The sequence below is a fragment of the Moschus berezovskii genome, chromosome 17 (genome assembly GCF_049115385.1).
Source record: "Moschus berezovskii isolate FMDL1 chromosome 17, NW_MosBer_1.0, whole genome shotgun sequence".
NCBI lineage: Eukaryota > Metazoa > Chordata > Mammalia > Artiodactyla > Moschidae > Moschus > Moschus berezovskii.
In genome coordinates, this window is record NC_142476.1 from 34,923,785 (window position 1) to 34,937,217 (window position 13,433).

General features: G+C 35.2%; 1 protein-coding gene across 5 annotated transcripts in view; it reads left to right on the top strand.

Annotated features, from left to right (window-relative positions):
* Positions 1-13,433, top strand: part of COP1 (COP1 E3 ubiquitin ligase) — a 221,298-nt gene that overhangs the window by 91,283 nt on the left and 116,582 nt on the right. For all 5 annotated transcript variants that reach the window (XM_055419200.2, XM_055419203.2, XM_055419202.2 and 2 more), the window contains one exon: positions 7,946-8,060. In XM_055419200.2, the coding sequence (XP_055275175.1) occupies positions 7,946-8,060 (115 nt within the window). The remainder of the gene's footprint in view (positions 1-7,945; positions 8,061-13,433) is intronic.

Genomic DNA, 13,433 nt, shown 5'->3' on the forward strand with positions numbered 1-13,433 from the left:
GATGTGGTTAAATCAAAGGATTAATATATTTCCAAGAATACAATAGATAGAGGAAACTGCAGCAAGCATTGATTCAACAATGAAATCTTTTCTAGTACTATTCTAATGATTTTAACTTCTTCAACAGATTCCTGTATTTTAGAATATTAGGCTTTCTGTCCTTGCATGGCTGGGAGGCTATAAACAGTCACACTCATAGTTGTAAGAGCCCGGACAAACTTGTCATGCAAGTTAGAAAGCTATCAGAGGGGCTTGGATTGGAACACTCCTATTAAGCCGAGGAGTACTTTTAAACTACAGCTCTGAATTAATGTTTTCAGAGAAAGGTGGTTGGGGGGAAGCCCCTGTAAGTATTAGAGGACTTGGTAAGAGGCGTAAGATAGTAAAGCAGTCAGACTCCAGTTTTCTTTGGGGTAGATGCTCAGGTAAGTCCAGGGGGTTCCTCGAGCCCTGATTAGCCTTTGCCCGTCAGGCCTCTTCCCCAATTGACCTTTGCCATGGGTAGGATTTCCCTCGCTGGCTCCCGGCAAAGTATAGTTAATTTACAATGTTTTTGTTTCAAGTCTATAGCAAAATGATTCATATAAATGTATATATATGTTTTATAGGTTACTTTGAATATTTTGAGCACAGTTCCTTGTGCTATACGGTATGTCCTTGTTGTTTACCTTCTTTACATACAACTGAATGTGTATATGTTAATCCTGAACTTCTAATATATCCACACCCCCACATCTATGCTGTCCTCTTTGGTAACTATAAGTTTGCTTTCTAGTCTGGGAGTCTGTTTCTGTTTTGTAAATATGTTCATTTGTACCGTTTTTTAAATTCCATATGTAAGTGATATCATATATTTTTCTTTCTCTAATTTACTTCACTTAATATAATCTCTTGACCCATCTATGTTGCTTCAAATTTCATTATTTCATTTTTTTTTAATGCCTGAGTAATAATTCCTCATTTATTAGTTAGGATTTCCATTCTAAGGGGGATCTTTCCTTCTATCTCTTTGTTTATATGGTTATGGAATCATGGATTTAAAAGTTTTTCTGTTAATCATTTTGAAGCTCAGTCTGTTCCCTGTTTGGCTAGTTGGAATTCCTTCAAGCTGATCTTCAAGTTCTTGTCATTTTTTTAAGTACCTTCTTACATTCTTAGATAATAAGATGTACCAGTATCATCTTGTACTTACCTTGCCCCAGTTCAGTAATCAGCCATGTATCCAAGAAGTCCTGTTTTCTTTTAATGGAGAACGATACTTCAAAACAAAGATCTGGGTTTTAAGTATGCTCATTGCTCATAGAGTGTCATTGCTTGTAGGCCTTCTCGGTTGACAGAGCTAGGAAACATGCATATCTGTATATATAACATTATATATTTATTAATTGCATGTTAATCACCTTAAGTGTTTGATGAAAGGACTCAGGAATCAAGGAGTGTATACTTGTGGAACTTGATTATAGGCAATGGATACAGTACAACCAAGCAGAAGAAGGGTACTCATTGAAAAGGATGTAGAGATTTCAAGTAGTCTTCTTTGTTCTGTACCACTGAGTCACAGAGGAACTGCTTTGCCTTCAGGTTCAGAATGACTACGTGCTTACATTCTCAAGCACCTTAGTAATGGGAAGTGCAAATTTGGCTTGTAGTCAGATCTCTTATTTTAAGCTAGTCTCACAGGCAGTGCATTCTAGTTATGTGACCAGTTATTAACTTACAGACTTCACTGAAATAGATGAATCATAAATTCAACTATTACTAAACAGTATTGACAGAGTAATGCAATCTGTTCTCAAACAACTCTCAGGCCTATGGTTATGGAATATCATTTATCTTTATTTAATACATTTTGCAGTATAGGTTAAGAGTCAGTAGCTCTGTAAATAACCATGTGGGCAACCCAGACCAGCTGAGGTTACTCTCTACTATTCAATTGATGAACATCATTTATATAATCATCTATGTATGTAACATATCTGTGTTTCTGTATCTGTCATAAAATCTATGGATTCATGCTGATGACCTTCCATCACAGTTCACTGTCACAGGGTTCACTGTAGCTTTAGTGAACCTTTCCTTATCTTTAATTCCCTATTCTGACAGAAACCTAGTTCTCATTATCAAAATACACATTTTACTTATTGTTACAGTCTTATTAGTGTGTGTATGTATATATATATACACACACATAAACTAGTATGGAAATTACTAAGAAAGCAAATCTACTAACTAGTGGTGAATATTTATTTAAATTCCTTTATATCTTTAGTCTGAGAATATAGTTACAAAAATATAGTGTGTTCAAAAATTACTTGAATTTGATTGTTAATTTTTCATCAGTATTAGCTACAGTATTTCTTTGAAATACAGTTGAGTTCATTTGCTTCTGTTTGTGTTCCATCACCAACCCTTACCTTTATTACATACAAACTTTTTCTGAAAATATGAAATATTAACCTGATTTTGAAGGTCAGAGCTATACAGAAAGTCATACTCAATAAATACCACCCCTCCAGCCTTTCTAGCAATTTCCATATCCTTTATCTTTTCCCACTACATTGTTTCTTACCCTTTGTTGGTAACCAGTTGTATTAGTCAAGTTTTCATGATGCATCTGCATATTCTTATTTCTTCTTTTTTACACAAAGGGTGGGTTTCCTAGTGATTCTCTTCTGTGCTTTGCTTTTTTATTTAACAGTTTATCATGAAAACAAATCTATAGAAGTGCATAGAATTCTTCCTTATTGTTTTTATAGCTACATAGGATTATTTAATCAATTTATTACTTAAAGAGAGGTAGTTTACATTATTTTGTAATTACAAACTAGTGCTGCAGTGATTAATTTGTACATATATATTTTCATATCATTGGATGGTGTATCTTCAGTGTAAATTCCTAGATGTGGGATTTCTGGGTCAAAGGTGGATGAATGGATGGGTGGATGGATAGATAGATGGACAGATACAGAGATTGATATTGCCAAATATCTTCCTCCCCCAAAGGATTGTACCAGTTTGCACTTTACTCAGCAGTATATGAATGTGTCTGCTCTCCTAGAATCTTTCTCAGAGTTTCTCTAATAGAATGAGTTTTACTTTAAAATTTTTGCTTATCTGTCAAGAGAGAAATATATATCAGAATAGTTTTGTGTTTCTGTAATTATGAGTTAGATTGAACAAATATCATATGACTGCTCGTATATTAATATACTTATTAGTGGATTATGTATTCATATTTCTGGCCTATTTTTTTCTGAAAAGTTTATTTGTTCAATTTTTAAGACTTGGCAGTCGGTATATAGGAAAATTAGTGCTTTATCTGTGATAAATGTTGCGTATATTGTTGTTTTTTTTTTAAACTGTTCAAAATTTCTAAATCATCATTTAAAGTTCGCAATCTTTTGTTCCCTCTGGGTTTTGAGTCATAGTTCTAAATGTCTACCTCTAACCAGGATGTAGAGAAATTTATCCACGTTTTCTTGTCTCATTTCATTGATTACATTTGGACTCCTCTTCTCTTTGGAGTTTATTCTGGTATTTGTTTTGAGGTGTGGATCTGATTTTATCTTTATCCAAATGTCTAATTCGTTGTCCCAGCTCACTTTTTATTTATTTATTTATTTTTATTTTCGGCTGCATTGGGTCTCTGTTGCTGCTCATGGGCTTTCTCTAGTTTTTGCAACCAGGGGCTACTTTGTTGCGGCATGTGGGCTCAGTAGTTACGGCTTTCGGGCTCTGGAGCATGGGCTCAACAGTTGTGGTACACAGGGTTAGTTGCTCCAGGCATGTGGAATCTTCCTGGACAAGAGATTGAACCTGTGTCCCCAGCATTGGCAGGTAGATTCTTATTCACTGTACCACAACGGAAGTCCCCTGTCCTCTTTTAAAAAGTCTTTCTTTCATCAAGTGTTTTGAGATGCAGCCTTTCTTGTATCAAAAATTCGGTGTGCATGTACACCCGGGGCGGATTCGTGTCAGTGTATGACAAAACCAACCAATATATTAATGTAAGGTAATTTGCCTCCAATAAAATAAAATAAAAAAATTTGGTGTGTATATAGATTTATTTCTGGTCTTTCTCTTCTGTCTACTGACATATTTCTCTCTTCATCTGTCACCTCTTTATGTTTTAATGTCTGATAGAAATTAATTCCCCCAACCCCCTAGCTTTTCATTTTTCAGTGTTTTACAGAAATTCTTTCCTGTTTTGTTTCTTCACATGAACTTTTAGTATCAGTTTTTCTAGCTGCATAAAAAAGCTTCTTGTTATCTCTATTCAAACTGCCTTTAACTCATAAATTCCATTATGGAGAACTGATATTTATGATATTGAGTTGAGTCTAGGTTTTATTTATTTCTGTATAAGTTTATTCCTAAGTTTTTTTTACAGTTGTAAAGATTTTTAAATTTCGAGATAATTGTAGATTCACATGCAGTTTTAAAAAATAGTTCAGAGATAGCCCATGAGAATACCCTGGTGGTTCAGTGGTTAGGACTCTGCTTGCATTGATGGGGGCTTGGGTTCAGTTCCTGGTCTAAGATCCCAAAAGCTACAAGGAGATCCAACCAGTCCATTCTAAAGGAGATCAGTCCTGGGTGTTCATTGGAAGGACTGATGCTGAAGCTGAAACTCCAATACTTTGGCCACCTTATGCTAAGAGTTGACTCACTGGAAAAGACTCTGATGCTGGGAGAGATTGGGGGCGGGAGGAGACGGGGACGACAGAGAATGAGATGGCTGGATGGCATCACCGACTCGATGGACATGAGTTTGAGTGAACTCTGGGAGTTGGTGATGGACAGGGAGGCCTGGCGTGCTGTGATTCATGGGGTCGCAAAGAGTCGGAAACGACTGAGCGACTGAACTGAACTGAAAGTCAGAACAAAACAACCATAAACAAACAAAAACAAAGAGAGAGCCTATGCATCATTTGCCCAGTTACCCTAATGATAACACATTAATAATATTGAACTTTCTAGTCCATGAATATCTTTCCATTTATTTTGGTCTTTTAAAAATTTCTCTTGGCAGTGTTTGTATTTGTAATATAGAGGTCTTCCATGCCTCTGTTAAATTAATTTCTAATTCTTTTTTGATGCTATTATTGATCCAGTTTTAAAATTTTCTACTTTGTTGTGAATATATAAACATACGATTGATTTTTGTATGTTAACCTTATTTCTTATTATCTTGCTAAATTATTGAAACATTTTCACTAGTTTATTTTTGGCTGCACTGGGTCTTCTGGGCTTTCCCACTGGGCTTTCTCTCATTGAGGCAGTGGGGGCCACTCTAGTTGCGGCGCACGGGCTTCTTATTGTGATGGCTTCTCTTGTTGCAATGCTTGCGCTCTAGGGCGCACAGGCTTAGTTGCTTCATGGCATGTGGAATCTTCTGGATCAGGGATCAAATTCATGTCCCCTGCATTGACAGGTAGATTCTTAAACACTGGACCACCAGGGGCGTCCTTGCTAAACTTATTAATTCCAGTCGTTTTGTAGATTCTCATGAAACTCTGAGTAAAATCATGTGATCAGCAAAAGTGTTTTTGCCTTTTCTCATCTTTTCGTGTTCGCTTCTCTTTTCCACCCTCACTTCGTCTCCCCTCCTCGCCTCCCTTCTTATCCTTTCCTTCCCATCTCTCCTGTTTTTTTACCCTCCGTGTCCCAGTACTTCAGCTTGTATGTTAGCTCTACATTTTGGTAGATGCCCTTGATAAAGTTGAGGAAGTATCCTTCTGTTCCTAATTTTTTGAGAAATTGTAACATGTATAGGTATGGAATTTTGTCTTTTCTGCATCTCTTGGAATTATTATATGGTTATTTTCCTTTATTTTGCCCATTTGGTGAATTGCATTGGTTGATTTTCAAATATGGAAACAATCCTGCATTCTTGGACTAAACTCCATGTAGTCATGATGAGTTATTCTTTTTACATGTTTTTGGAATCGATTTGCTGTTATTTTTCTGTGGATGCTTGTTTTCATGAAGGTTCTTATTCCCCTTCTTTTTTCCTTCCCTTCCTCCAGTATCTTCATTGGGTGTGGGTATCACAGTTACGCTGGCCTCATGAAACAAAGGGGGAGGTGTTTTCTGAAAGGTTTGTGCAAGATTGATGTTACATCTTCCATGAATATTTGGTAGGATTTTCAGATAAAAGTATCCAGGCCCTGTCTTTAGAGTTGTATGCTGGGCTTTGCTGTACTTCTTCTGTCTTATTCTTAAACCCCATGAGTGAGAGACACTATGGCCACTGTGTACAAACCGCATTTGAAGTCACTTGCTTGGTTACTGTATCCTTGCTTCTCTTTCATTCTGTGTCTCCAGTCTTCTAGTTTGTTTTATTGAACTTCTCAATTATAAAATTTCAGAAATTTTTAAAGAAATGGCTTGTTGGTGATAATCCTTTCTTTCATTCACATGAAAAAGCATTTTGCTCAGCATTCTGTAGTTGTAGGATAGTTTTGTCGGATCTGAATTTTAGGTTGAGGTTATTTTCTTTCAACTTTTTAAGTATAAGCAAAGCTTAGGATGTTCTAGCTGCTGTTATTGCTTTTGAGAAGTTTTGCTTCTTTAATTGTTCATTAAGTGAATTATCTTTTCTGTTTGTGTGATTTTAAAATCTTTCTCTCTTGGACAAACAGTTTTGCTTTAGTATATGTAATTGTGGATTTCTTTTTATTCTTCCTTGATAGGAATAATTTATCTGTATTCATGTATGTTTTCAGTTTTGGAAAATTGTCAACATTAGCTCTTCAAATATGTAGTCTTCCATCTGTTACTCTTTTCTGGGTCTCTGGGTGCCCATATTTAAACCTTATTATTTCTGTCTTTCATGTTTCTTTTCTTTCATGTTTTTCTGTCTTCCTGACTTTCATCCTTCATTTTGGGTAATTATTTTAGATTTGTCTTCCAGTTTTCTAATTCTCTTTTTATTTTCAGATCTAGTACTTGCCCTTTTGTTCATATTTGTCCTCAGATTGTCCTCTTCCTTCCCCTTTTCTACATTGTTCATTTACTTCTCTGAGTTCAGCTTCCTGTTTGGTTGCTAATCTTTTAGTAAACAGTCTTTTTTTTCTTGTGATCCAAACACTGCTTTAAAATATACTTCTTTAAAAAAATTATTTATTTTTAGTTGGAGGACAGTAACCATCTACTTGTAGCAGGAGTTCACTCTGGATAAGTATTTTGTTCATGGTAGTAGCTTAGTATTGCTTAATACATAGCAGTTGTTGCATTCTTATTGGTTAACTTGTGTCATCTAAAGATCTCATTATGTAGCTTATTCCTGTGTCTGTTAATACACCTCAAGCATAATAGATAGAGACCATTTGTGGAAGAGTTTTCACACCCTTTTAGTTAACATAGTGTTGGTGATATATATTTAGGATTATAGACTTAAATAGAGTTCATATGCTAGTATATTTCAGATTTGCTTTTGTTGTCTAAATATATATACATGATTTATTTATTTTGGTTTCTAATGTATATATCAAACTAGTTAGTATAAACATGTTGACTATCCCTTAATCTAATAATAAGTACTAATTTAAATACCTATTCTATACAATTAAGCACTGTTCCTATTACTCAAGATGTATAGGGCTGCACTATAATGCTGAAAAGTAATGTTTCCTTTTGGTAATTGTTTCCTAACAATTGGTGCATATTCAAATTCTTAAAATTCTAAGCTTGGCATTTATAATGGATTCTATCTTCACTTGATTTGGAGAGTTGAAAGATTTTATTCTTATAAAATTGGCCTATTTTCCCTTTAAAATAAGAATTGGAAAATATGGTCTTAAGAACTACAGGATTTTGCCATTTGTAATTATTTTAATGTGAACTTTTGAAATTAAATATTCAAGCATCTGGATATTCTCTGTGGAAAAAATAGTATGCTTTGTTCAGAATTACAAATGTCTTTTTCTTGTTATCACCTTAGACAAAGAAACAGCCCTGGTATAACAGCACATTAGCATCAAGACGAAAACGACTCACTGCTCATTTTGAAGACTTAGAGCAATGTTACTTTTCTACAAGGATGTCTCGTATCTCAGGTACATATTCAAGAATTCTTAAAATATCTCAAATTCATGTTTCATGTCCATGTCTAGCTTCTTATGCTGGATTTATGAACAGTCCTATTCATAAAGTAAAATTGTGTATTTTCAGCATAGTCTAGCACAGCATTTTGGAGGTTCTTAGACATCTTGGATTACTTTGCTTTTCTATAACTATTTTTGTTCTCTTCCTCTATTTGGGAATTTTTAATCTGTATATACTGAGCTGTATAAAGTTAAAAACAAGTCAGCCATGAATATATAGCTAGCAAAAATAAATTCCACTCAGTTGCGTTCTATTTTTCAGTGTTTGTTAAGCTCTAAGCACTATCATCTGTGCTAAGAATAAAAAGATGAAAGAACTTGTTTTACTGTCAAGGAGAATTATAAATTTAGTGAAGGGAAGCAAGAGGTAAATAATGCTGCATGGTATTACATGTTACATAAATATGCCAAGGGCATTAAGGGAATAGAGAAGAATATTGACTAATATAACTGGGGGTGAAAAAGCCATGCCAAGTTGAAAATGGGGAAATGTAAGAGAAAGATTCCTGTAGGGATTTCAGAGAAGTTGTATTTAGTCAAAGCTCGTATTAATTAACTAAAAAAGGATAACAAAAACATATTCAAAGTAGAGGAATTAACTTATGCGAAGATTTGTATACAATAGGATAGAACAGTTTTATTGCTATAGGATAGTTCTGTGCCCTTTTTGTTAGTTCTCTGATTTGTAGCCTTTCTTGGTGTCTCTGCTCACCTTTGAGGAAGGGACATTTATACCAACCCTGCACGGTTTTAGTCTTTTTTTTTTTTATGGTTTATAGATGATGTATATAAAATATAGTGCTTTGTATAAGATTCTCAATTAGTTGATTATATTTTTAATACACCTGCTCAAAATGTGCATTACCAAGGAAAGAAATGTATGATATTTTTAAGTTGTTAAAAATTTGGCTTTGAATTTCTCTTGAATAAGCATGGTTGTATTATAATCTACACATTATAGAGAGAGAACCTATGGACACATTTCCCTCAGGTTTAGAGGTGGAGAAAAGCAAAATATATAGATTCACATGGCATTTTTCCTGTGAAGACTAGAAGAAAGCCAAGCTTTGTTTATAAATGTTTTTGAAATTAATAGTCAGTGGTTTTCATTCAGATGGAAAGTTTTCTTTGTATTTTCTGAGAATTAAGCCCCTTATTAAACCTCTGTAATGATCTATAAACTATAGTATGAAGCTGTAGCTTTGAAATTCTGTACATTCTGACTGGCATAGGGTGCATGTTAAGCCTTTCAGATTTTGTTTGTTGGTATGATATTGAAATACAACCGCAGGTAAATGGCAGACATTAAAAAGAGAGAGAGAGATAGTAAAGAGCGATTGGAAAAGGCTAGCGATTCATAATTTTTAAGTAACTATAACCTGGGCATGCTGCTGCTGCTGCTAAGTCACTTCAGTCGTGTCCAACTCTGTGCGACCCCACAGACGGCAGCCCACCAGGCTCCACCGTCACTGGGATTCTCCAGGCAAGAACACTGGAGTGGGTTGCCATTTCCTTCTCCAATGTGTGAAAGTGAAAAGTGAAAGTGAAGTCGCTCAGTCCTGTCTGACTCTTCGCGACCTCATGGACTGCAGCCTACCAGGCTCCTCTGTCCATGGGATTTTCCAGGCAAGAATACTGGAGTGGGGTGCCGTTGCCTCTTCCGATAGGCATGCTATGGGATAGTAAAGGTAATCACAAACCAATTTATTTTGGCGATATAGCTTTATAGGAAGATAGGCTAGTAAGTTAAAACCAGGAGGAAGAATAATTTATTTTTATACTTAGCAGATATGGTTGTATTATACTCAGCACATGGTTGTCTTAGTTTTTAGGAATCTCGAATTTAACTTATCATATTTGTACACTGCCTACACATTTTGCTGAATATGAAGTTCCTCCTAGTTTTCTTGGCTGTAAAGAAGAGCTTGAAACTTCTTTGTAATGGGTACCCAAGAGTTTGATTGTCCTTTTGTCTATTTTCAATTGAGAACCCACTCCCCATCCCCGCTTCTGTTTTCATCTATGAAAATGAGAGATAACTAAGAAATTAATGTCTTGAATTCTTAATTGTGATTGAAAAAGAAGCTAAATTATAAAGCATTAGAAGACAGAAAAGAGACACCAAATACACTTTTACAGAATAATCTGTAATTAGAATAGGAGAGGTGATTTGCCAGAAGGTATGGATGGATGTTGATCAAAAACCAACCAAGCAAAGAATCCTACCTTTTCACAACCAGATAAGTGAAATCTAATGCCTCTGCTTTCAGATACTGAAATAATTGTTTTAAAATTTTTTTTTTTTTTTATAACTTCTGTTGAAAGTTGGTGTTAAACTATTGGGTATGATGGCCAGAAGTACAGCTACCTTAGAAAAAGATTATAATCTTCTACAGAGTATACATTTTTGAATGCTTGTGAATTTTATGTATTTAGAGTTTGATGTCAAATTATTGAAAGAATGCTGCTGCTAAGTCACTTCAGTCGTGTCCAACTCTGTGTGACCCCATAGACAGAAGCCCACCAGGCTCCCCTGTCCCTGGGATTCTCCAGGCAAGAACACTGGAGTGGGTTGCCATTTCCTTCTCCAATGTCTGAAAGTGAAAAGTGAAAGTGAAGTCGCTCAGTCGTGTCCGACCCTTATCAACCCCACGGACTGCAGCCTACCAGGCTCCTCCATCCATGGGATAAACCGAATTTTAAATGGATATCTAAAGTAACTGTCTTTTCAGTATTTGTTAAGTAGCTCACAGTAATAGGGTTGTCTTAACTTATAAAAAGAACCAGTTAGCTATTGTATCCAAACTACTTTGTAGTACAATTGATACTTCCCCCCCTGCCTTTTTTTCCCTGTAATAACCTATGTTTTATTTATAATTTGTTGAACTTCCTGAGAATAATTTTTGTCAACTAAGAGCTTTAGCCCGATAACGTTTTGATATTGCATGCTGAGTAGGTTTGTTCCTTTTGCTTTTCCCAGAATGGAAACACTACAAAACTGAACCCTTTTAATGTAGGTCATTAGATGACTGTGTTAAGTTAGCTTTTAAATCTTTAAAAAATTTAAAATATTGCAGACAGAAACTTACTTAGTTTCCTCAGTTGTTTTCCTTTATAATAGTTGTTAGATAAATTTCTTCATGTCAGCAATTTAAGATAACTGGAAATCTCCAGATAAATAAATTCTTAATTATATATCACATAGTATAATAAAAGTAAAATAATTCTTTTGACTTAATGATTCTTATAGTGTAATTTCTTTTAGCCTACTGTTATTTTCAGAGAACATTTGAGAAGGAAAATCACAAACTTTAAAAAGTTGTGTGTGTGTTTATGTATGTATATGAGCTAAGAATAAAGAGGAAGTTATGAAACAAAACATTGTTGTAACAGGTTTATTTCAAGTTTCAATATAGGAGGCTAACTAACGTAATTGTGTGCTTTACTTTTCTTTCTTTGGGAAGGAAAATGCAAGTTCAAACTTTAAGCCATTTTAGAAAGCAATGTTTTTTATTTATGCTTTTTCTTTGTAGGCCTGTTTCTACATTGGAGAGTAAGTTAGCTCTCTTCATTAGAAGAGTAGATTAGATCTTTCATAACCTGACTTTGTGATTTAAATTCTACATCATTTAATTACGAATAGTTTACTGAAATGGATTTTACTCAAAGTATTTGTAAAGAGTTCTGTTGAATGGAATTACTGTTTTCCATGTTCCACTGAGATATTTGCATGAACCTATTTTAAATTTGACTTTGAAAATTAATGATTAATACATTGCAGTTTTTTACTCCCATCCCATAATTGGTTTTGAAACACTTCAAAGTATTATGTGAACAAATGATTTCTTTTTTTTTTTTTGAACAGAGGAAAATTTATGCGTCGAACCTGGACTGGTCACTTATGATAATATACATGCTACAATTCCATTCTCTCCAATCATTCCACCTTCACCCTCTCCCACAGAGTCCCAAAGACTGTTCTAAATGCCTATGTCTCTTTTGCAGTCTCTTATACAGGGTTCAGGTTACCATTTTTCTAAATTCCATATATATGCGTTAATATACGGTATTGATGTTCTTCTTTCTGGCTTACTTCACTCTGTATAATTGGCTCCAATTTCATCCACCTCATTAAAACTGATTCAAATGCATTCTTTTTGATGGCTGAGAAATACTCCATTGTGTATATGTACCAAAGCTTTCTTATCCATTCATCTGCAGATGGACATCTAGGTTGCTTCCATATCCTGGCTATTATAAACAGTGCTGCAATGAACATTGGAGTACATGTGTCTCTTTCAATTCTGGTTTCCTCGGTGTGTATGCCCAGGAGTGCAATCGCTGGATCATATGGCAGTTCTATTTCCAGTTTTCTGAGGAATCTCCACACTGTTCTCCATAGTGGCTGTACTAGTTTGCATTCCCACCAACAGTGTAAGAGGGTTCCCTTCTCTCCACACCCTCTCCAGCACTTACTGCATGTAGACTTTTGGATAGCAGCCATTCTGACTGGTGTGAAATGGTATCTCATTGTGGTTTTGATTTGCATTTCTCTGATGATGAGGGATGTTGAGCATTTTTTCATGTGTTTATTAGCCATCTTTATGTCTTCTTTGGAGAAATGTCTGTTTAGTTCTTTGGCCCATTTTTTGATTGGGTCACTTAGTTTTCTGGAATTAAGCTGCAGGAGCTGCTTGTATAATTTGGAGATTAATCCTTTATCAGTTGCTTCATTTGCTATTATTGTCTCCCATTCTGAAGGTTGTCTTCTCACCTTGCTTAGAGTTTCCTTTGCTGTGCAGAAGCTTTTGATTTTAATTAGGTCCCATTTGTTTATTTTTGCTTTTATTTCCAATATTCTGGGAGGTGGGTCTTGGAGGATCCTGCTGTGATTTATGTCGGAGAGTGTTTTGCCTACGTTCTCCTCTAGGAGTTTTATAGTTTCTGGTCTTACATTTAGATCTTTAATCCATTTTGAGTTTATTTTGGTGTATGGTGTTAGGAAGTGTTCTAGTTTCATTCTTTTACAAGTGGCTGACCAGTTTTCCCAGCACCACTTGTTAAAGAGACTGTCTTTTCTCCATTTTATATTCTTGCCTCCTTTGTCGAAGATAAGGTGTCCATAGGAGCGTGGGTTTATCTCTGGGCTTTCTATTTTGTTCCATTGATCTATATTTCTGTCTTTATGCCAGTACCATACTGTCTTGATGACTGTGGCTTTGTAATAGAGCCTGAAGTCCGGCAGGTTCATTCCCCCAGTTCCATTCTTCTTCCTCAAGATTGCTTTGGCTATTCGAGGTTTTTTGTATTTCCATACAAATTGTG